General features: G+C 42.1%; 2 protein-coding genes across 2 annotated transcripts in view; one reads left to right on the forward strand and one right to left on the reverse strand.

Annotated features, from left to right (window-relative positions):
* LOC103365708 (PEX5-related protein-like) overlaps positions 1-4,878 on the forward strand; it is a 17,881-nt gene extending 13,003 nt beyond the window's left edge. The window contains 3 exon segments of the mRNA XM_008293219.1: positions 1,193-1,312; positions 3,570-3,713; positions 4,837-4,878. Of these exon segments, the coding sequence (XP_008291441.1) occupies positions 1,193-1,312; positions 3,570-3,713; positions 4,837-4,878 (306 nt within the window).
* Positions 4,179-25,507, reverse strand: part of pdlim7 (PDZ and LIM domain 7) — a 31,493-nt gene continuing 10,164 nt past the window's right edge. The window contains exons 4-15 of the mRNA XM_008293220.1: positions 20,740-20,767; positions 19,681-19,877; positions 17,370-17,424; positions 17,106-17,122; positions 16,637-16,678; positions 15,844-15,998; positions 15,454-15,490; positions 9,335-9,619; positions 8,640-8,820; positions 8,300-8,420; positions 5,529-5,644; positions 4,179-5,186 (exon numbers count right to left, since the gene is read on the reverse strand). Coding sequence (XP_008291442.1) covers positions 5,100-5,186; positions 5,529-5,644; positions 8,300-8,420; positions 8,640-8,820; positions 9,335-9,619; positions 15,454-15,490; positions 15,844-15,998; positions 16,637-16,678; positions 17,106-17,122; positions 17,370-17,424; positions 19,681-19,877; positions 20,740-20,767 — 1,321 coding nt within the window. The 3' untranslated portion in view covers positions 4,179-5,099. The remainder of the gene's footprint in view (positions 5,187-5,528; positions 5,645-8,299; positions 8,421-8,639; positions 8,821-9,334; positions 9,620-15,453; positions 15,491-15,843; positions 15,999-16,636; positions 16,679-17,105; positions 17,123-17,369; positions 17,425-19,680; positions 19,878-20,739; positions 20,768-25,507) is intronic.

Consider the following 25,507-nt stretch of genomic DNA (forward strand, 5'->3'; position numbering starts at 1 on the left):
CTCCTTCAGAGGTGTCTTTGTAAACTCTTGCCTAACTCGGTGGAGCTTTAAGGGGTGAATACTTTTTATATGTGGGCAGTGCATGTAAACTAATGGGGTCAATGGCCATCATAAATAAAACTGTAGGGTCTTTACCTTAGCAACTGAACGTTTGAGGTTAGTTTGTGACGCCAGTCTTATTTGTTTCATTACACTGGAATCACTGATGTTTTATATGTGCTGTAGAAACAACTGTGACTTGACATCATGACCACAGTATGTTTGCTCTGCAGCAGCAGTGAACTGGTTCCTCACTAAGCTTCAATAATTAGCCAGTTAATCAATGAACTGTGAATCGACAACTGGTAATGTGTAGAAACAGATCAGTCAGATGAGATAACGATGCAGAAGCAGCTTTTGTTGATGACGTGCTTCAGCGCTGCAGCTTCCTGTACATCCTGGTCCGGCTGCAGCGCTGAGCCGCCTCCTCGCAGTACTTTTCCAGTCAGCTAATATCCAGTCTGTGGGTGTCGCTGGTTTGTTTGATCGGCTCCGACAGCATCGGCGTTTACGACGCTCTGGTCCAACAAACAGCAGGATGGATTTTAGAGACGTGACTCTGAGCAGCTCATCCTGCTGCTGAGCCTCTAACGAGGAGCTGGTTCAGACGCTGGTCCACTGATTCTATGTTCCTGCATTAAACAGCTGCACTCTGAGCAACAGACAGTCTGGTGTGATGGAACCGAACTCCATGTTCACGTTCAGCAGCTGAAACTCTGCTGACCGACGCATCGTTCATTCAACCTTTAAATGCAGAATACATCGACGTTACAAACTCGCTCTCTGAATCACTGGCAGAACAATCCCCAGACTGGCTCCATTTGTCAACCAGACGCTGTAAAAACAGAAAGAGTTGTTGAATTTTCAGCTTCAGCTGTCCTTGAAGCACTCGTCTGTGGTGTGATTATGTCGGGAAACTTTTTAAATTCTGAAAAATGACAAATTAAACAGTTTGCTGTGACCAGATTCTGAAAAAAACTAAAACTTCTGCGCTGTTTGGTGAATCCATGACTGGTTCAGCTGTGACCAGCAGTCGGGTGACAAAGGTTCAGGGACTTTTCAGCTGAATGCTTTGTTGTATTTTAAAATGTCTAAATGACTCAACCTTGGTCCAAAGATGAATCAAACTGACTTCCCCCGTGTTGTGTTGCAGTCGGACACAGAGTTCTGGGATAAGATGCAGGCCGAGTGGGAGGAGCTCGCTCGGAGGAACTGGCTGGAGGATTCGGAGGACCAGCGTCCGATCCCGCCCACCGTCTCACCTGCTGAGAAGGTAAAGCTGCAGAACCAACGAGCTTCTAACAAACCAGAAGACCTGCAGCACACAGCTGCTCCGCCACGGCCACCATGGCTTCATCACCTGTGCAGGGCTGAGTGACCCTCACAACATTAAAAAGCTCATTGGCTTTTAAAAACCACCAAAAAGACACAGCTCCACATCCTGCAGCTGCATTTTGGGAGATGTGGTCCTAAGTATGAGACTGTTCACTGGCGGGTTTGAAAAGCAAATTCTAGTATTTTGACCCCAAAAAAACACTCTGGTCATCGCCGCGGTAACACATCCCAGCTGTTTGGCTGTTTGTGTCGTCCTGACGACGTGTTTTTGGCTCTTTTTGCTGAATTGTGTGTCTTGTCTGTTGCTTGTGTTTGACGTGGTTCTGCTCGTGCCCGTCTGAGCGTGGTCCTGGTGGTTTTATGTGAGTCTTGGTGTTGTCTGCGTTTCTTTGCTGTGACTGACACATTTCCAGCTGAACTGCCTTCAGGCCTTCAGTTCACATACAAACTTCTCTGAATTAAGAAAGTCAAAGAATGCGTCTTTTACATTTCCCTTTGCTGTCAGAGCGTTTTCCCAGCATGCATCTGTCCGCTGCAGAAGGAGGCAGTTATCGCTCATGACACATTATTACTGAGATGGATGTTTGCCGGCTTTAATCTGCAGATTTAATCCTCTGGCCTGAGATCAGCTGTGGGCGCCTCCGTCCTGAGCGCTGAGCATCGCTAATCCTGCGCTAATCCCGCCTCCGCTCAGGTGTTACATCACCACGGTGATGGCGACGCATCATCAAACATCTGCTCACACGTCCCACAGATCAGCCGCCTTTTAGCTTATTCAAACTCTGAGCTTTCGGACAGAAGAAGCAGCTGGAAGAGTTTTGTTGTTCACAGCAATTCGCATTAATAGATTAAAAAGAAGGAATTTGAGGTGAGACGATGGAAGCTGACAGACAGTCTGTTTGCTCAGCAGCGCTTCACCAGTAAACCAGGTTTAACATTCAGCATCCAGGCTGCTGCAGGACTCCAGTTCAAACATCTCCACTTTCTTCAGGACAAATCGTCGGCCTTCACGTGTTTTCATCGCAGACATGTCCACAGTTTAGTCCGAGTCCAGTGTGTCCTCACCTCCCATAACTTCTACGTTGTCCTTCGATGTTCTTAAAGAGATGCAAAATTCAATTCAATTCAATTCAATTCAGTTTTATTTGTATAGCGCATATTTACAACAACAGTCATCTCATAGCGCTTCACAAAGACAGAGACAGAAACACCCAACAATCCAAACATCTGGATTCTCTATAAGCTTCAGCAGTCTGCTGGTGGGACGGAACCAAAAACCTCCACAGGGGAAAAAAACCTCGGACAGAACCAGGCTCAGGGAGGGACGGCCATCTGCCTCCACCGGTTGGGTGGATGTAGGATGAATTATAACATTTAGTTTACAGTTAAACAAGTTATTAGAAGTGATTGTCCTTTTGTAACAGGAGGCAAAAATGACCACAACGAGGCAAAAGGTCGGCTTCATCTGGACAGTGATTAATGCTGGTGGATGTTGGCCTTAATACATGTTAAATTCAGATGAAGTTGTGTTTCGTATATTTTGTAGGGTTTTCATCCTTTATTTTTACCTACTCAGGTAAATTCATGTCATAAATAACTCTGTAGGTCTGAACTTGTTGACCCGTAACACCAGCGTTCTTCTGAACAGCTGCTGCGTTAATGTGCCGCATTCACTTCAGTGACTACAAGAGTAAAGTTCTGTTGATAACCTCGTACGTCCTCGCAGCAGCAAACTGATCAGAGCTGATCGCTCATCGGTGGCGTTTGTGATCAGTGAGGCGTCCGTCAGCTTCAAGTGCAGAAACACAACCAGCATTAGATTAATCAGAGCTTGTTCTCAGGTCAGCAGGAGCTCAGCGATCGATCGCGCCCTCGATACGAGTCACATGACACAGAACTCGAACTCTGCAAGCGAGGGGAGATACGAGGTTTCATCGATGACAGCATCACCGATCGTGTCTGATCAGAGTCCAATCAATAATCCTGTTCTAGTCAGTACCCTGGTTGCTGCTATGTGACACTGCAGTCTTCAGCGTGTTGCGGTGATGCTAGCGTGTTCTGGTGCAGGTTCCTACGACCGGAGATTCTCCACATACGTGTTGAAGGCTGGTTTGATTGATGGTGATTTGAATTTTTGAGAAAAAAAAAACCCAATGCGTGTCTCAGGCTGTGAAGGCTGTCGTTCTGTCCTGCAGGGTTACTACTTCAACACCAACAACCCGTACAGAGACTGGCCCAACGCCTTCGCTGAAGGCCAGGAGAAAGCTCGAGAGGGAGACCTGAACGCTGCCGTGCTGCTGCTGGAGGCCGCCATCTTACAAGACCCGCAGGACTCGGAGGTTAGCGAGTTAATGGTCCTTCTGTCAGTCTGCAGAAGGAACAAAACGTCAGGTCCAGGTCCACAATACTCACACAGTACCGGCTTCCTTTACCCACGTGACCTCGCTGTGTTCATTTGTTAGCACCGTGGCCTCACAGCTAGAAGGTTGACGGTTGGCGTCCCGGTGAGGACACCCGGGATCTTCCTGCGTGGAGTCTCCATGTTCTCCCCGTGCAGCGTGGGTTCTCTCNTTTTTTTCCAGACGTACCTTCCTAAGCTGTCTTTAAACACATTCAGGACAATTTTCCCACTATATACTACATCCTGATGCGTTTTCAGGACATTCTGAAACGTGAGATTTTTTGACAAAAACGACATGCCCGTCCATCGCCGCTTGCGGCTTTAATTTTATTTGAAACTTTCAGCAGCTATAAAAACAACACTTACAGGCCAGTTCCGAAGCAATTTAAATACATATTCAGCAATGGCTTGAAAGTACTCGAAGGAATGATCACAATATCATAGCAACTTGAGGGACACAAGTATCTTGACAGATTTCTTTTTCTTCTTACATAAAAATTAACAATAATCAAAGCTAATCTCTGTAACATAGAATTATGAGACATTAAAAACGATATTAGCATGTTTTCTGTCAAACTGGATCAATTAGGGATTATTAAATGACTCAAAATGACAGATAAAACTGCAGCATGTGCTCCGATCTGACAGAGCCAAAGTACAAAAGTAAAGCATTTAGTGCTTCGTGTGGAGGTCCAGTCGAGCAGAAATGGGGACCCACCCCCCCTTTCCTTTTCTGCTTGACTGGCCCCCATTATATTAAAGGGCACTGTGGTAAGAGCCAGTGAGTGGGCCGGGGTCCTGAACGGGGCCACCACTTCTCTACACTTAGTGCAGGACAAGTGGCAGATCATTACTGCAATACATGAGATTATTAGAGGCTCAATGACTCTTTCAACTTGGAAGACAGTGACTTGATGTAGAGATTTCTTCACTAACAATCAAATCTAGACGAATAAGACACTTTTTGGGGGCCTTTTTTTTTTTTTTTGCCCAGTCTAAGAACAACTTTAAAGTCAAAAAAAGTTAGTGATGACATGAAATAATTCCTTGACTACTTCCAGTTATGCAACACAGCATTTGGTATTACAGGCAGTGACATCTGAACTGTCCTCACAGCACAGTAAAGTGACAGTATGTGAAGCTAGCATTAAGCCTCAAGTACAGAAAAACAAAGACTGCGGGATAGAAACAGAGAGTTGGACTAGGTGTGTGGTTGGAAAACAGGGCATGGATAGTGTATACGGATGTGTCAGAGGGTGAAAAGGGGTAAAGAGGAGGGGGAGAGAGAGAAGTGCTGGTTCTTCTGAAGATGTAGCTCGATCTCTCACACCGGAGCAAAGGCATGGCCTTTGCACAGGGGCTTATCCTTCTTTGAGTAGAACGTCTTCCCCTCCAGGTTGATTTGGCAGAGCTTTAAAGATGAAAGGAGACAGACAGTCAGAGAGACAGATTGGGGAAACCAGGGCAGAGCAGATATCAGACTTCCACATTGCCAATGTGAATTTACACAGTTTCCTACTGGCCAGAGCGGGCACGTACTATTTACTTGACTGCATTTACTTTCGGTTTTCCTCACAGAACGAGAGAGAGATGGAGAGAGTGGTTGACTGCAGGTGACAGGGTAAAAAGGGGAAAAGCCTGAGGTCTAGAGATGGAGGCAGATTTTTTTTTCCAGGTGCTATTGTGCCGCTAAGGCCACGAGATACGGGGCGAGGAGAGCCCACAAGGAGGCGTATCAATCAAAATGACTCACAGCACAGACGAAGCACGTATCATGCCAGCTGTAGCCCAGGGCCTCCAGAAACCGATCCCCGGCATCAATCTTAAAGTCGCAGCCGTGGCATTTGGTGCCAAACATCTTCTCATAGTCTAGAGAGAGGAAGAAGAAGAAAAAAAATAAGTCAGAGTGAGAGGTGGTTGGCAGAAGAAATGTAAAATAAAAATCCAAATAAAAGCAAGTATTTCAATTCAAAAGGGCTTTTATCATCCACAGCATCAGGTCAAGAAATCTCCATGGCCTCTACAATCATCATACATAAATATCACTTAACCTTTGTCGCAGAGTGTGAGACAGAGTATTTCATCTTTTAAAGAACTGGAGGTTTTTTTGCTATTGAAGAGGAGTAATATCAAACTACACACAACCACTTAAGGGACTCAATGCAGGCAATAAAGATGGATGGAGCCGTTTTAATGCCCCACGTTGGCTCTTCTTCTCGTTGGGCATTTGATAACTTGTCTGTTTGCGTTATTTTGTCCACCCACCGGCATTAGTGCCTTTCCAGAGTGTAAGGCAGGGATTAGGATGAGGGGAAATTGCTCCAGATACTTGACTGGATTTGCCAGTCTCTTTCATCACAAGGACTCTGGGGAGAGTGTCAGGTTATAATGCTGCTTCTCAAGAGTGAGTGGGTGAGAGCTGTACAATCCCTGAAAGATGCTGAGGCAGCAGAATGTTTATCAGAGCTAAAGGCATTATTCAGAATATGAGTACTCAGGTTCTGGCTTCGCCCCTGATAAAGCAGCAATCCGACGTCAGAGCCTCAGTAGCGAGCAAGAGGCACGCCGCCCTGCTAAATCATTTATGGCATAATAGAAGACCGCACACCATTCATAAAATCCAATAGAGAAATGTATGAAGTAAACTGGAGCTAAATAGATTACAGTAGATGAAAACATCACACTTGACTGTGGAGTGTGCCAAGAGATTCACGATATAGGCCCATGCCAAACCCCACAGCAACGCTACAACAATGCTTCACGAAAATGTGTCACAAACAGCTCGACTGAAAATACGGAAATTAAACCGGAGAGGGGAGGCACTGCAGTGAGATCAGGTTTTTTTTTTAACGGAAACAACTTTAATTACAAAATGTACATTTCAAGACTTCTGAAGAAACTCAGAAGCTGCGTGTTTGAGTTTTTTGTAGCCCTGAGTGTGTTACGTAGCCTGAACTGCGCTGATCTCAGCTACAGCATCCATTTAAAGTACAAGATCAAACATTCTTTATGAAAGAAGCACAATCGCAAACTTAATGCGGGATGTCAGCTCCTCTCTCTTCTCCCATGTACTTAAGGCCAGTGCAGATTTGTAATAAATATGGAAGGCTTGATCCATGTGTGAAGCTACAAGGGGTCTTACACGGGTTAAGATGTTCTCAGTTGGCACCGGAACTAATCAATCTGTGCACTGAGCATACTTTTACTTTTACCCAGTGTTTCATATTTTCTGTTCCAAGCATTACCATTAATTCTAAACTACAGCTACAGTTTAGTTTTTTTTTTTCTCCCCAACTGTTCATCTTGGATTTTTGACTGTGATGTTACCTACGTCTCTTCTATGGTGTCGTCAACAATGTGTGACAGGAAAAACACAGTCCTTGAGAGAAAACACATTCAAATTAAACACCGAGGGAGGACTGAGAAAAGATGCAGGTTGATTTTCACAATCCTAATTACTGTTAGAAGATCCCGAGGGATTTACATAATTGTAACTTATATTTATCATTTTCCCACCAGATACATGTGATTTGAGGATTTGATCATTTGCAGTAAGTTTGGGAAAGACATTTCAGATTTTATTTTACTTATTTTGGAGCACAGTTTACCTCATACTTTGCAGGACAGAGCGCATCATAACGACCAATATGCCGAAGCACGAAGGTCGCAAAATCGAGTGTAAATTTTTTAATTTTTGCCCGTGTGTTAAAGTTGTAATTAAATCTTAAAACAATACATATTATGTGAAGCTTCTGCTGCACCTGTATTTGTTTACCACCACAGTAAAAGTGCTACTTTTGTCTTTTTGTCTTCTGTCATTTTCATACCTAAACCAATTGTTCCACCAAGAATTTTCTCATTTCTATTTAGATTGCTCGAGTAAAGATGAAAGTTAAGGCCAATTCTCGCTGTAGGGACTGTGCACAGATGCCAGGAAAATCAATGGCGCTAAAAGCAAATGCTTGTTATGAAAAGCGGCTGCGCAAGGAGATTCCAGGTCATCCACACCTTGCTATTTCATGATTAAAAGAGTTTGGAATTGAAGTAGCTGCTGCCGGACTTTGGAGGTGCTTTAATTTGTACGAGCGTTCCAATAGATGGAGGCCAAACGCAGCTTGAGGTTCCAAATTCTCCAGAAATCCTGTGCGATGGCCACCCGCTGTGCTAGGGAGGGGAAGGCAACAAACTCCAGCTGCAGGCTATTCCAAGGCGCTTGGCACACCTCAGGAATAATCACATTGACACGGTGCTACAGCCCAATCTGTAACTAGCTGCTATATCCTGTAAAAAAAAAGCGCAAAGTAACAGGCAGCTTTTCAAAAACATACATGGGTGTTTTTCTGGGTTCAGTGCGAGGGGGGCAATGCGACCGTCTGCCTAGACCACCACGCACCCTATATGTTGTACTATAATATGCGCGTCTACGCTCAAAGCCTGCATCTGTCAGCGCACTGGGATGTGGAAACCATAAATTGGCCTTCGGGGAGTACAGTACGTGCTGACAGCAACACCTCAGTTTCTCACCTGTCTCGCAGTAGGGTTCGCCCTCCTCCATGTAAAAGGCTTGGTTCCTGATGGGATTCTTGCAGGCTGCACACTTGAAACACTGAACATGGTAGGTCATCTTCAGGGCATGCATGATTTCCTGATAAGGGGGGAAAAAGGTTGGACAGTTTTAAAAAAAAATAATCCTTTTCCATTCCACCATGGAGACTACATCCAGATGTTCTCGCATGGGGAAAAAAATAAATTAAAAAAACACGGAAAACTCCAAAGCAGCAGTTCTATTTAAATGTATAATGTCTTCCCCATGTTTTCTAGTTTTGAGTTTCGATACTGCTGGACACGATGAAGCCGCTCTTACCCCTGTGATCTTCTTTTTGCACTTGGCGCAGTTTGGAGCGTATCGGTTATCGTGGCACTTGGTGCAGTAGACGGACCCCCGTTCCTCGAAGAAGCCCCCCTCCTCCAGGACGGCCTTACACTGCGAACACGTAAACTCTTCCGGGTGCCAAGAACGTCCGAGCGCCACGAGGTAGCGACCCCTGGAAACACACACACATTAACAACACATCAAAGCTGCTACGTAAGTTTCAACAGGAAACACAGACGGCGGATATGAAAAGCTCGAGCAAAGGAACAGTGGAAAAGAAGACTGGTCTCTTTGTGAAATGAGAACAAAAACTGGAGATGTGTTTTTAGTTGTCCTTAGAACGCTATACCTTCACTTCAGACACACACACACACATACAAAAAAAAAAAAAAAACAGCTCTTCTGTTTGCTTGCAAAAGTGACCAGAATAAGAAGTAGGATTTCTGTTATCAGTGAAATGTCAGGATAATGCTTGTCCCCTGTGATAACAAGATGTCTCCAAACTGTGTGAATTATGCTGACTAACTTAATTTGCAGCAGACATACAGTCTGTCGCCGTGCATATTAACCGTCTCAAATTACGTGTCATCTCAAACAGGACTGAAAGGAGCAAACATTGCAAGTATTTTATTCTGGCAAAAGCAATCAATCAAACTGTCAGTGTGGATGTGGCGGTTCAGTCTCACCTGATGATTTTGTTGCAGGCACCACATACTGGGGTCCTCCCACTGTCTTCGGGGGCCTGCTGAGCTGCCTGCAGGATGGAGCTGCGGTTCTGCATGGGCGTCGGCTGGACCGGCTGCTGGTGCTGGGTCACGACGGTGCTGGTCTTGTCTGGGCGAAAGCGGTCAGCGAAGTTGCGGTCGGTGACCCACGGAGGTCGGCAGGACGGACCGGAGCTGCTTGCCGCTGCAGTCTTAGAGTCTGGACAAGAGGAAACAAGGTGATTTTCTTTACAGCACTTAGAACGACTTGGCTGTGACTTTGAATAATTTCACGATGGAGGAGGGGCAGTTTTTAATATATACGCTCTTGTTGTGACAGTTTTGCATGACATTGCTGCCGCTGATGATGATCATATATTGACACTTAAGAATAATAATCTATTAGCACAACCTCTACTAGAGGCTGCTGGGTTCTTTTTACGCATCAGCGGGAGCAGAAACTCACCATCTGGTTTATCTGCTGCTTGGGCCTTGGCAGGTGAGGGAGTTGGCTCAAGGCTGTGGGGAGAAAATGACTAATTAGAAAAGGTACGTGCACAGCACAGCACAGCACAGACTCACAAACCTCAGTAACCATGGTTACTTCTCAATGAATGTCATGTTTGGATATCAGCATCCATGGCTGTCTCTATTACACTGTGCCATGAAGTACCTGCTGTGTGAATGAGTCTAAGCATCGTCATTATTGTTATTGATCAGTATTTACAGGAAAGCAATGTTTCCTCACCTGTTGTGGCAAGAGAAGCTGGTTTAGTGTCCTACATTCAGTGGAGTGTTATAGAAAGTACTCGTGACCTGACCATGATTTGTTAATTATTTTTTCCCGATGCAATCCGAGTCATTTAATATTTACTACCTGCTGATACCCAAGACCATTTTCCTGGATAATACACCCTTAAAGTATTGTGGATTAGCTGTGGTACCTGGCTGCTTATTGTTTAATACTGAAGTGGCCACACATGGGCGGTGGACACTTCCGTGTTGGCAAGCAGAAAGCATCATGGGAGTTTAGCTAGTAAGTGAGCATCATGACAGTCTTTAGAGGTTAATGACCTCCAGACAGCATACAAGTGTTAAAATATGCTAGAAATAATTAGGATAATATTCCTTTATCCCAGTACTATATGAAGTAACTGTTTTTGCAGCTTGTTACACATGCCCATGTATAAATAGATTTCAACAAAAACTAAATAAATCATGTTTAGCTTCCAGCTGATGCCGACCAGTGAAGATTTACCGATATTGGCCCTGATCCTGATCTTAAGCTCAGGGCCTTCCTAGAAAACAGCCTACAATGCAATTTTCTCCAGTAGTAAAGTAAAGCAGTAAAATGCAGTGAGATGGTAGCGTCACCTAATTGTGTCTGCACACCATTTTACGAGCCATTGTAGAGCAAATTCAATCATGTAATTCAAATAACGAACGCTGATTTGCACCTAATAAACACAGAAACTCTGCACCAAAATGGTTCAGGAGCTTCTATTCAAATGAGAGCAATGAGAAACCTGAACATCTCCTCTGATTGATTGACATCACTCACAGGCAAAGTTTGAATGAGAAACTCATCAGACGCATTGTGCTGTCAGATTTGGATGCAGAAGAGTTTCGCTTCAAGCCTGCATGTGCAGGAGTGTTGAAATAAAGAGTTTTCTGCATTTCAAAGTTCTGTTACCCGCAGCAAGCGTCACTATATTCAGAAAATCTTCAAACCATGACTGAGACAGAAAAACAACTTCTGAGCCAAGACAGTGAGCTCTGGAGACGTCTTATCTTGAGAAAAAAATATAACACTGCCTTAGGCATCTATCATGTTTACATCATCAACTGTGCCATCTACGATACACTAATGAAAGATGATGAAATCGTTTCTCATTTGCAAAGAAAAGGCAGAAATGTGAAATGATTTACCCTGCATCAGCCTCATTCTATAGCAGTGCCTCCATCACGTTAAGTCTGCATATTAATTCTGCTTCTTACATATCCAAACAACTAAACACTGGGAAAAAAAAGTTATACAGGCAGGAGAAGTTGCAGATTTAGAGCTGGAAGCAATCTAGCAAAAAGAAGAATGAAAACACTTTTCAGACTAGCGTAGTCTGAATAATAAAGGACATTAAATCCCTTTGCAATAGTCAGACAGTGGCTTGCACGGCTGGTGACAGCGAGGAAATCAGAGCTTTCTGAATAAGGGAAGGTAAGACCCCCCAATGAGGAGTGTTTTTGCAGAGAAACTACAGAAAAAAACCAAGTGAAGGGAAGCGAGAAGCGAGATAAGAAGGATCTCTGGCGGCCGGGTCAAACGGAGGACAGAGCCTGTTTCAGCCTGTTTGACACACAAAGCCCGGGTCAGCTGGCCTGTGCTCTGCTCACCGACAAGCCTGCCTTCAGGGACCCCACCTAACAACTCACAAAACAGCATCCTAGTCAACACTGCGACCCTGCCTGCATCCCCTTGCCATGCTGCCCTACATGGCAGCAGGCCAATGGCACAGCCTTCTCACACAACTTTGAGAGGTTTCATTTGTTGCACCTCACTAAGGTGACGGTTGTAGGTGCAAATTGGAGCACATCCTCCACAGCGGCTTCTTCCCACCTGGAGCGGCCTGGATCATGTTTTCTTGACATTTTCCCTGCTTTCAACCTCCTCCTCCCTGCCTCTGCTCAGCAAGAGGCTTGATGTGATGCAGGTGCACAATTCCTGCATCACAGTCTGTAGACAGGATTTTTATTTTTTTTTTGCCTTTGACGTGGAACGTTTCCTTTCACTTTTCCTGTTCACTCTTTGCACCTCTGATTTCAGATTCACCTCTGGTTTTTTTAGCTTCCACTCCTGTGGGATGCATCGACCTGAGCAACGAGGAAAACAGAGGAGTTTGTTGGCAGCTCAGCATCCGGCAGAGGAAAAAAGGAGGAGGTTTTGATTTCTCACGGAGCAAGAAGCCACTGACATATGTCACCCTCCACCCAGTGAGGAGCTGAGGATAATGCTGCACTGCAAGAGCCTGAATTTGACAACAGAAATGTCAAACAATGGTGGCACATGCCTAACAGGGCAGGGAGGTTGCATTTTTTACAGGCTGTTCAGGTTGTAACGTTTGCAAACAGCTCCATCTTTATTGCCTTTTTCTGTCTTGTTGCTTACATGGTAACTTAGTATAAAGACAACTACAATTTTGCAAATAGTGTAGAGAATTTAGTTGATTATGTCTGGTTTGGGGGGTATTTTCAACTTTATATTCACTGAATGTGGCTATTATTCAGCTTGTAAAATTACTCTTTTGCAGTCATTTCTTTTTTCCTACTACAATCCTACTGATATCAGCTGAAATCTGTCTCTGTGGTTCTGATGCTTTACTCCTAACTTGTCAAATATGACAAAGAGTATGTGATGAGGTTGCTGTCTTGATACAGGGCAGGTTTCTACTAGGTTTGCCTCCTTGGTCACTTTATTTACATTTAGATCTGGTAACAGAATCAGTCTAAATTAGAGCCAAAACATAACTGTCATTTTTAGCTTACAATATGTAAAACAAACAAACAATGACTGTAGTTTTCTTGTGTCTTTTACATTGAAACAGTTCATCACTAACATGAAATTCATAATACTTTCTAACTGTGTAAGACGGAGCCCTTCTTATTCACCTCCTCTGCTCATATTCTCATTACTGCTTTCAGGTTTCACCTGCCAAGGATCTGCTCACATGTTTCGATCACACACCATTAGGCAGTATCACCTTAAAACTAGAACCCATCATACATTTTTTTTTCCTGGCCATCTAAAAGAAAAAAAAGCACATTTTTAATCTTGCCCACAGAGAAGGTTTTTTGAATGGTTTCCAGAACCAGATGCTCTCTATCCCCCTGAACAAAGTACACGATTCCAATCAAAAGCTGGTGTTGCTGAAACGTTGTTTCCTAACAAAACGAATCATCGTCTAAGTCTTGAGTGCAGGGCCTCTGTACTGCAGCACCTACTTGACAGAGCATGAATATGGTAATGTTGATCTTTTTCATTACATTTTAAACACTCTTAGATATTTTTATGTCAAGCATGTGCGACGGACTAAAGGCTGCATTTCCTTACTGTTTACCTCTGCACTTTCTGAATGTGTATTACGTTACGTGTATGCCCATTTGTAGTTTTTATGCCTGAACGCACAACAATTTTCTCTCTGGGGCAATAAAAGAAAACCTTGAACCCTGATCTTTTAGAAGACACTCCATTAATTCAGACCTGCATAAATACGGAGAAAAGCCCTGCTTCTACATAATCATTCCTCCTCAGTACACTGGGTAAGTAAAGCTAGAGTTGTGGCTCAGCTAAAAGGGAAAAAAAAGGAGGATATAATAGTTGGTTATCAGGGAATATATCCTTTTAAGCTTGCTACCGAGTAAACAAGAGGAAAAGAAACACAGAAGAAAAGGACAGAGGAACAAGAGTTGCTTTTTTCAGATGTTTTATATTTTATATATTATTGATGACAGCAGAAAAAAACAAAAGTACAGATTTATCTTTTCTTTTTCTTAATGGTTGGAGAAGCCTATTAGATGAGGGGATCAGAAATGAAAACTTTAAAAGGATGAAGAACTCAATATGTAAACAGGCAGAGAGAGAGAGAGAGAAAGAGAGAGATCAAAGGAGGGTCTGAACTTCACAATCAAAGAAGAATAACGAACAGAAAGGCGCTTCCCACTGCTGAGACCCCCCTTCCCACCTTCCCACCAGTTTACTCCAAGTAACGCTGTGTGAAATGGAAAACAGGGCTACAGACACAGTGGTCCACAGTGTTGTCAACAATCATCAAGTCAGAAATTCAGAGGGAGATCTTACACTTAGGCTCAGTATGCAAGGTTCCACTTTGGGCTTTGTCATCTAGGCTATGCTTCGTCTATTTTCAGTTTGCTTTTCTTTGTTTCCCCAAACTTCTTTGTCAGCCCATCTGTATCTGAAAGGTGAATTTGTGAACTGCCATTCGACAGTCGGCTATCTTCGTCGTCTTTGTCACGTAGTCGTTGCGGTGTGGCTATCGCTAGCAGGCTCTGGCTGGGCTCTGCGTCCCAGGACGTCTAGGGTGTCGCTCAGGATTTGATATTGAGGGCGCGAGCGGACCTGTCGTGGTGCCAATCCCTCAGACGAGCATAGCGGGGACTCTGAATCTCAGTGAGGAACTTTTCCCTGACCACAGGCAACACAGATATGAAACGGAGATAGACAAGGAGGGAATAGATTGCAGGGGAGACAATAAATAAAACAAGCAGGAGAGAGCAGGAGGTGGAGTAAAGTGCACAAAATGAAAGCGTGGAGAAGAAGAAGAAGAAGAATAAAACATGAAAAAGTATGTACAGGAAAATGAAATGACAGGTCTGCAGAGATAATATTAATGAATATTTCATAGAAGAAATGAAGAAAATGCTTATTCGCTCTCTTGGTTAGGATGAGAACATTTAAATCTGTTTGCACTAAACAAACTAGTTGTAGCTTCATATTCAACAAAGACTAGAAACAGAGAAACTGCTGTTTTGACTCTGTTCAAAGGTAACAAAAACTCTTCATACAGTATCTTGTTTGTTTAATCTGTAAGAGAATTTTTTACAGATAATGTGATTGGTCATTTCATCGAAGGCAAAGTCCTTTCCAGGAATAAAATGCACGCAGCCAAGATATAGATGCAGATAGATGCAGATGAATTGATTTAGTTTAACTTAGGCTCAAGCTAACTGGCTGCTGGCTCCAGCTACGCATTTATCACCAAAACAAAAGCAAAAAAAAGCACAGGACCAGCATCAATCTTCTCATTTAAATTTTAGCAACACAGCAAACAAGCAAATTAAATGTCAAATTAAATTATTCCATTCTGCACATTCTTGCACTAATATTCAGACCACACCATTTATAACTATAAAATGCAAAAGGCTGGTGTAAAATCACACCGTCCATGCCGGCATTTAACGCAGTGAAATCGCTAAAATAACCAGAGGTAGCTTTCAAAACGTTGAGATATTTCTGCCAAACTGAAGCTTCCACACATGAGTACACAAACACTTGTGATTGTTCAGATTAGTGACACTCAGGCTTTTACCTGGACCTCTTCATGGTTTCATCATCTGGGTCCTGCACTGAGAATTTCAGGAGAGACACACATCAGAACGCCTCTCTGATTAAAACACACACACCTACGACTGGCTTTTGACAAGCATCCAGTTGATGACACACAAAGATAACACATAATAAGTGATTCATTATATCTAATGGTGCCGTTTCTTCCTGTGTTTAGCTGATACGTCACACTGTCAGTAACCTCTTCCACAGCTGAAAAATGGACAAACCTGCTATCTGACTTTCCTGTGTCACTCACACTGATAATCTCTATGATCAGAACAACTCCAACAGGCTGTCCTTCTACAGATTATCAGAGAGGCCTGCCCCAACTTATCGCGCTCTGTCATGCCTGTCTTAGGCCCTGACTTACTGAAGTCGGTGCCTGTGAGCTGGGCGAGGATGCGGAAGGAGCGCGACTGGGTGGTGCCAGTGCGGGGCTGCCAGTCCTCAGTGTCCTCGATCAGCCTCTTCTTGCTGCGGTCGTTGGGGATAAAACAGGGGATGTTCTCCACCCTGAGGCCGTGCCTGCACACACAGCCAGCAGCAGCAGCAGCAGCAGCAGCACACGGCAGGCGTGGTTAACACAATCCCATCTGGGGCCTACCCACCCACTCAAACACTCACTCACTCATCAGGTGACCTTGAAAATAGGGGACAGCCTGAACAGATCATGCAATACTTAACGCTTAGTGTCACGCAATAAGAGAACTTAATGGATACCATTACCAAGATTTCTCATGGGCACACTCTAGAGCCTCATAAATTGACATTATCGCATTAGAAATCATATTTATAACTGTCATTAAAATCAATGGGAGAAAAAAGAAGCTGACAGGCTTCAGCACCTTGTCTTGTTTCTGCAAAGTTTTTTCTACCTAATTAAGCTTGTATTTTTGACAAACAACTTAAGAAGCCGCATAACAAAAACTTGTCATTTCAAAAGATGTCTTTTCAGCACAGCTGTAGGTCAAATGTAGCATGCAAAAACCAACAAGCAAGGAGAGGATAAAAGATGAACAGTCACTAATGAACTGCTGTCTCTGTCATGCAAACCCAATCACTGGATCTACCAAAGAAAATCGGCTTTTCTCTCATGTCACAAATAACCTGATGGTAATAACCTACTGCACTGACAACCCAGCCAGCATGCAGCTGCCCCTTACTTGGACACTTGGTAGATATCATCATAGTAAGTTGCTTCACCCCTGTGGAATAGACCAAAGATCAAATAACGACTTAAAGAGAGAGAGGATAGAGAGGAAGTAAATAAACAGCAGAAGATTAAAGGATTATTAGTGTTGTCCAATATAAAGAACGAACAGATTATATGAGGAAATAATGGCACCAATTCTGAAAGGACAGGGACCCAGACAAAGGGTTGCAAGGAGAAATCTCTTTTTAGACTCTCTAATCTTTGCATTTTGTTGTAAATTGTGGGATACATTTAAGTTAAGTGAGCCTAAAACAACACTTTTTAAAAATCAAGATAGACCATCCATGAGGTCACAAGTGTACACTGCTTTGTTTTGAGAGGTCTAAAAAGGTTGCACGTCACTATATAGGAGTTAAAAGGCAAACAAGCAATTCACATGTTACACTGGATTGCAAATAAAAAGAAAGAAATATACTAACTTGTCAAGAGCTTCCACCTGTGGAGTTAAAAGTAAAGAGGAAAACACAAAGTGAGAGAAAGGGGTCAGAGTTCAGCTTTTGGGGAAAAGAAGAAACAGAACATGTCAATACATGACAAAAGGTGGTGCACAAGAAAAGATCAGAGAAACTGCAAAATGCAGAAAGCATGCGATAGGTGACACGAGACATGCGGTTATTGTCAACAGGCTCCGTGAGAGAAGGACAGCATTGTTTGTCTGTCAAATCATCTATTGTCACCCTGACCCAAAATGACTCAGTGGGCTGGCACAGAACCTTTGCTGTTCTGCTCCTCTTGTCCCTGAACACAAATGCTTTACAGAGTTATGTAAATGAATGGAGCTGTAGCCAAAAAAAAAGTCAAAGTAATTTCTGTGCCACCGCTCTCAGTGAAATCTTACTTGTGCTCAGATACCTGGTGAATAATCAGAAATGCCACGGCAGTGACGCATTGTCAGTGTAAGCTCTGTACAAACAACATAACACAAAACCTGTTTTAATACGTCAGGCCCAGACGCATCAGACTCGTGCTGTTTGCACTGAACTGCTTTCTGTGGAGAACCCAACAATGTCTTCCCCAAACTGGGCTGACAGTTATGATTAAGCTCAGCTCTTTTTAAAGTTGAGTGGGGGAATGTGGCCATCAAGAGAGAAACTCCAAAAGCCTCTCTAGAGTAGGCAAGTGAGGTTGCTTTAAAAAAAAAAAAAAAAAAAAAAAAAAAAGAGGGAGCGCACCAGGGCAGTAAAAGCTGTGTGAGAACCCAGCAGAATTTATGAGCAAGACTAAATATAGCAACAGACCACATCTCACCAGTGGTTGCAGTCAGAGCTCTGGCATGACCCAAATTACAGGAGCTGGACTGGTCTATCCTGGAAGACCATTTCATGCCCTGCTGCCACTTTCAGGATGACTTCAAATATGTTTAAAATATAGATTTCCAGAATCCTTGTAAAATCTCAAACTGAGTGATAAAATAAAAACTACCAAAATAAGTTAGAAGACAAACTGATCGATGAAGTTTTCAAGGAGAAACTTCACTTTTCCAATACAACTGATCAAATATGTATTTGAGGGACACCAGATTTCTCTGTTAAGTTTTTAAACTTTTGGACCATTAAATTTTATTCATTCATAAATTTACTCGCACTACCATCAAAGTTTTTCATCACCCCTGAATGTAAACAAATAAAAAACAGCTGTGCGGTCCTGCAATTTCTGCAGTTCAGTAAATGTTGACAGAGAGATTGCAAATTTAAACTGCGAGGCAATTTCAGTTGAGCTCACCATTAAAGTGAATTGTTTTTAAGCGTAATGCACATAAGGAGGTGATTAAATTTTCCCCTTTTACTGATGTAGTGATGGTTTTGTTATAAAGAGCAACCAAAGTGTCTACAAAGCAAATACGATGATGAACGACCTCGCAACTACGAGTGGAAAAATAATACTTAGTTCAAAGAGTAAGTTTTAAAGTATTTTCATGAACTCAAAAATCCATTATTTTCCATTTCTTTCCAGCGTACTACCAACTGAAGTCACAAGACACAATAATCACAGTCGGTCAATAGCCCATCTGTTAAAATAACAAATTCGAAAAAGAGCTTTTGCAAGAACATATTGCATAAAATATATTGTATGTTCTATTTTGTGTGAAGCATTCTTACATTTAAAACAAAATATTGCTGCAGTAATCTTCTCCTCCCTTCTTTCAGACACACAACACTTCAGAGGACTTGCTAATATAATCGAGATTTACTTTAACTCTATTCATAACTACTGCTGGCCTGCTCTTTCTGTCGCTACCGAGAGCTGACCTTACCATAAGTCTTCGTACTAAAGATTTATATCATAGGGGCTTGCTTTTGTCTCCAAAAGGGATGCATCTCCTCCAAAATGTGACAGAGTAAACAGATTACATCTCCACAAAATAAGTCATACACGCACAGTGAGGAGAATAAAAACAAAAAATTCGATTGGAAAAAAAAAAAAAAAAAAAATCTATAGTCACTAAAATAAATCATAACATCCACAGTGGCCAAAAAACACAAACAGAGTTTACAGGCCCATAAAACTGTGACTGATTATTGGCACATCTATCACTAACCTCTGTTTCTGTCATCGGATAATTCCACTGGAGAGGTTTTTCAGCTGGAGCCTGAATTGTGTATTTCAGCTACATATTCCCACATATGCTAATAACGCCACAGTTTATCTTTACACAATCTATAATGTCAGTTTATCCTTACTGCTGGTGTGTCTGGCAATAGCGCAAGTTTTGACAAAAAGGATTTTATGTTTGCCATCTTGTGTGTTAAACTATTGGCAGAGTTATTCAGTTGATCTCTGCGGTGAGTCAGCATACATTTGTTATATTTATCTTTTCTGTGACAAGTTTTTGGCAATATTCGGCAGCAGTGATTGAAGTAAATTCTTTTAAATCCTAAAGGAGTTATTTTCTCTTTAGTGTAAAAGCAGAATAATGAGACATCAGAAATACCATTAAAACCACATTAGTCACATTGCGGTTCCAAAGGCAATAGTGTCTATTTATCCACCTACCCATTCTGTGGCTGTTGTGTACTGGCTTGGCCTTGTGAGCGCTGAGTGTTAAGTTTAGGCGAGTAGGCCACAGGTTTAATAGCAGGTCCTGAGTTGGCACTACCACCACCTGCTGTAAATGGCCTCGCCATCTTGTTAATGGTTGTGCTTGGGGCAAAGGAGTACTTTGGCTGAACAGAAGCCGTAGCAAGCGAGTCCTGTGAGGGTGTGGGAGAAGGAGACAATGCAGCACAGTGCACGACATGCAGTTAGACATTTTTTGACACGCACAAAAAGTTCCTTCGGCTGTTGCACAATCCCAAGCTTCTCCATTGCAGGCCAATATTTTCTCATAGCAAATGATTACTCCGTACTGCAGCAGCAGCTCTGTCAAAGCCTGAAGGCTTTTCTCTACATGGAAGAAGTGCTTAAGAAGTGTGAACACAGCCATTTTATTTGTGTTGGCAGTCAGCCAAGGACTGGCCAAAGTAATCTGCTACTGCTGGTAAAATGAAAATGCTCAAAGTAAGAAACTGTCATATATAACTGACATGTCTCACTAATGAGATTTTGCACTGAGCATTATGCATGGACTGCAGAAGTACACCTACTTAAATGGAACACTGACTTTGTGTTTGTATCATGTGCCAGCTGCTTATAAACAGCGTGCAGCACAAAGCAGTTCATGACACGATTGTACTATTAAAACTAATCAGTTGGACAAGTGGCTCTCTCGAGGCTTGACAAACCAAATGCATCAGTACTTATCTGCTATCAGGGATTGTGCAAGGCATTACAAAATAACCTACAGGAAATTCCAAAAGCAACATTCACAACACTCCATCCAGCAAACAACTCATTTAGCGACTCACTGATGCTTGGCTAATGCACAGTGCATGGACTCTGTGAGAACTTGGCAACGCAGGTGATTCAGATGAATTTAAACACAAAGTGACATAAGAGACTGTTGAATCCAATCGTGAGTCACGCTTAAGGGAAGTTTCAAATTCAGTGTCACGGTGGACCATGCCAAACCATCCAGGTGTTCCTACAGAGGTGAGCTCAGTGTTTCAGTCTTACCTTCTGGTCTCCACCCGCTTTGAAAGCTCTAAAGACAGAAAAGAAAGGCAGTCATTAAAACTTTGTTTCATTAAAAACACTGCGTATTATTACTATATAAGCAAAGTTGCAATTTGGAGTTGTGCTTATGCAGCCTCCTGAACAAGATGCTGCTATTTTAAATCTCCTTTCCTATGTTTTTATATTAACAAAACAACGTATGAGTAGATTATACAGAAAAATGCCTATTCCAATTTATTCACAATTAATATTGCAACACTATTTCTGACACACAATTACACCGTGACATTTTCTAATATTCCGCATTCTACTGCACTTAAATTACACCGGCAAAATCTGTGATAAATATAGTCTGAACACGCTGGTACCAGTTTTAATCAAGGTGAAAGATAAAGCAATACATGAAATCCCACACAACACTGTAAATGGCTTATAGGAGTTCAGTAATAACTTGCACAAATTCTGATTATTAATATTATTAAACTCCTCCGATGCCTGAATGAAAGAGAAGGCATTCTGAATATCAGTTATAAATATTCAGTGCGTATAAAATATAAAGGATTCAGAGTATTTACAACTGACAGTTTGGATTATAACTTCAACACTGTTTTCATATGTAAAAATGTGGTTTAAATAACGAGTAAAATGGACTGTTTGGTAGTATTTTCTACATCCTACATCTGAACACTTCACCAGCAGCATGGTACAGGTGAAAGATATAATGGGACAAACTTGTAAAGAAAAAAAACTAGTTGCGTTTTTCTACCACACACACATCAAAATGTCACTACTTTTCCAGAACTGTCCGCACATTCACCCACGAAGCCGCCACAACGTCGTACACTTCTTAACTCTAATCCCAGGAATCGCATTACTGCAGTGCCTTTGCTGACTGAAGCAACACGGGATGACATTCGTTAAAATATCTTTACACATTAAAAATGGAGGCGCCCTGCTTTACATTGCTGTCGGCACCATAAATAACCAAACATAAATCACTACCATCACGGCCGATGTTTGCATGCTGCACAAGGTTATGGAATGGTTAAAGTAGAGTGAAGCAGCCCTGCAGTCGCCCTCATTTTTTCAGGCTGTAATCAGACACAAAACAATGGGCAGCACTTCCTGTGACAATGACAAAATGAAGAGGCGCTCATGCCACCGCCTGCTTAACCTCTGATAGAGCGACGTTAAAGACAGAGTGACAACAGGGCTGACTAGATAGAGAGAGGAGTGAAGGGAGGGCATACCGGCATGTCTGTACATGTCACGTTTCTGGGAAGACAAATCAATGTGACATTCATAGTGCCTGAGCTTACGTTAACCCACAATTTGATGAGTCACACATGAAACCGGGGACGTAAGGAATGTGTGCGATTGCTGTTCTGTTACTGTACTTTTGTTCTGTTCTGCATTTTGGCACGTTGGACTTAAACGAACAAATGTGGAGTTGATTAAGTCGCCGTTTCTTGGAAGAAATTAGTTTGCCTGGGCCGAGTTTGACCCGTGTTGAAACTCTATATGCATACTGCATGAGATCATTTCCTACCTTATTTCATGGATCACTTATTTTAGCTGATGCGTGCTTGTCTTCCAAGCTGATGTTAGATAAAGCCAGAAATTTCATCGCAAAAGAAAAGAAAAAAAAAACCTCTCCCATGATACTGTAATCAACTTTTCACACATCGGCGAAATACTCCAACCACAACCCTGTAGGCCAATCACTGTCAGTGAAACACTGAAATACGGACCTAATGTGTCCCTGTAGGTGCGGCATGATCTCCTTCCTTTGAAGCTGAAAATCTATTGCCCATATTTTTTTGGATTCCGCTCCCTATAAAAGGCTCTGGATAAAGCTTAAACCTTTCCCATAAAAAAAAAGACACAAGATGATCATTGGTGCTGAACAAAATGAGACACTAAACCAAACAATAGGCCATATCTCATCACCGTGCAGCTGTCCTCCTCTCTTGACATAAAAGAACTGTGGATGGCAGCCAAGATACGAATAAATAAAACTGACAATCGCTCCCTCTCTGAGAAGTGTTTCAGGAAAACAATATTTGCTTTTCTTACAATATAATAACAATAGGACGGGGTGAGATGAAGAGAGGAGGCTGGGGATTCATGGGTAGGGAGTCATTGGTGGAGAAAAGAAAAAAAAAAAAGAAGAGCAGAAGAATGTGAAATGTTTACAATAGCTGGACTCCACAAGGAGATGAGAAATGGAGGAGGCAAACCGCAGAGTCTAGGAGAAGTATGGCTGGTGTTAAGTAAACATGCTGGCTTATTACAGGTCTATCAAAATATTACACCACTCCCTGTGAGATAAAGGCGAGAGGGGAAAATCGTTTTTTTTATTTTGTTTCTGCACCGAAAAAATATATCAGGAGTACATTTTGTTGGCTTTATGAAGAAAAAAAAAATAACATAAAACTTCATTTTACACACAAGACTAGCAGCAGAAACACCACAATCAAAAAATGTGTTCTCAATCTCCATGAGAGATGAGGACAGTTTGCCAGTCCACCGCAGGGCTAACGCGAGGAGACGGACAAGATGCGCACTCACAGCCAAATTAGAATCACCAGTAAACCTACCATGCAAGTGTTTGGACATTTTATTGATGAAATGCCAGAAAATTGCAGCCCAAAACCAAAAGACATGCAGCTTACGATCATATACGACACAAACAAGCACAACTCTTCCCCATCTAAGTAACAGAAACTGACCAGTGATTGGTATTTTTTTGCTTAAAATTATTATTCAGCTTTCACACGGAGCAGATTTCTGTCAGTCCACTGATGGATTAATCAACCAATCATTGCATCTCTATTTTATATAACTAAGAAATACATGTTTTCTGCCCCCTCGCTTTGATGTTGCAAAAACCCCAATTAACACAGTACAAATAAGGAAGTAAAAATGGGCAGGCAGTCTGGATGTTGTGGTCAGAGTAGCGAAATTTCATTTAATATATTAAATAACATGCAGCAAACATTCAGCTGGATCGCTAAATCTGAAACTGTTACTGCTCTGAGTTCTGGACAGCCACGTAAAGTGAATAAAGAAGATCTGTAAGAATTGAAAAGCCGAGTCTCTTGGCAGGCAACAATAAAGTGAACAAGATAAAACAGCTCTTTTCTTTTTTACTTATGAGGATCACAAAATTAAAATGAGTCCCATGACAGCGGCAGGTTCATCTTTATTACTTAACAAGCCAATACCTTCTCATTTTCTGAAGGGTTTTAGGTTCTTGAATGATTACATTTCGTCTTTCTTTTGGGAAAAAAAAATCTTTTTCTTACAATTAAGCTCCTGATGAAGCATTTTGGCTTCGACTCTACAGAGATAGTTTGTCAAGAGTTTCTGGTGGTAGCTTTCTGAGCAGGTATAAGTGCTGCCTATAGGAAGGTTATTCAGTGCTAATTAAAATTACTTGAGCAAAATTTTAAAGAAAAACTGATTTTCCTGGCTCGCACTTAACGACAAAGTGTTTTAATCTGAAGAAAGTTTCTCTAATTTCATTACAAAGTTGAGGCCTAATGTAAGGTTCCCAAGGTTGTCTTGAAAATGGTTTATTTGAACAGAACACAAAAGCCAGTATATCCACTCACAGCAGCTGGCATGCATATCTGCTGCTAAGTGCAGACTACCCACTCCTGCTCTTGCTACAGAATATTACTGATAAATGTAAGCTAGAAAGGATTCAGAGAGCGTGTGTGTCTGCCAGTATCACACAATCATCTGATTACTTTAATAAATGATAACGCTGAGAGGCTATTAACCTGCATCACGATTTGAACCGGCATCAAAACACGCGCAGTGACGGACAATAATGCAGAATTTTTTGAGAACACTTCAATTCCTGGAAATAGCTGCTATGTACGCGGTTCAATTGTGCAAATTTTCAAGTTCGTAGAATTAGTGACCACTGAGTTATAGTCATTGTACTTGACTGCACCTCTAAGCAGAATGCAATCAGAGTTTGCAGGATCACTCCAGGCTGAATTGTGCACCTGTCACATGAATGTAGATACATATTCACAAGGCACTAATAAGTAGTTTGTTTCAACTAGTCCATACTAACAAACATTTCTGGGACACGGGACACACACAAAAAAACACGAAAAAAAAATTGACCACTTAAATATGCTTTTCACAGTTCCAAGTTTGTAGAGGGAGTAATAAACCTGCAGGTTGTAAAACTGTCTTATCTGTGTAGGCGGAATTGGATACACCTTCAGGAAAGATATGGGTCACACCAAGAGTCTGGGAAAATTGTTTTTTCATCTAAACCTCACAATTTAGGATTGATGAGCAAAGGCAGAAAATGCTTTGTAAATTGCCATATTGTAGTTCTATCTGCACCTGCAGTTCTTTTTTGGCTCATGAAGTAACCGAATCCCACTGAAATCTCAGTAGTTCTTGAAATATTCTGCTAACTGCTGTAACAGCCAAAGAGGCAAACAGGATCAAAAACATAACCTCCCTGGCAGAAATAATTACTTTTTTCCACAGTATAAACTAGTGGGGTTATGACTTTGGAGTAAAAATGAATTTGAGTCAGGTCCAAATCTAAAACTAATTTAAGCCTTGGGGAAGTAAAATAATGGAATGTGTGTAATGATAATTTTAATGTATTTTCCAGCTATCTGTCATATTGGGGCAAATTTCAAGGACATTATTTTATCTCATCGCGGCCAAGTAAGAATGCAGGAGGGTGCGTGTTGTGTGGAAATTTATGCTGCTGTTTGAATGAGATTAA

The sequence above is a fragment of the Stegastes partitus genome, unplaced genomic scaffold (assembly GCF_000690725.1).
Source record: "Stegastes partitus isolate 25-593 unplaced genomic scaffold, Stegastes_partitus-1.0.2 Scaffold865, whole genome shotgun sequence".
NCBI lineage: Eukaryota > Metazoa > Chordata > Actinopteri > Pomacentridae > Stegastes > Stegastes partitus.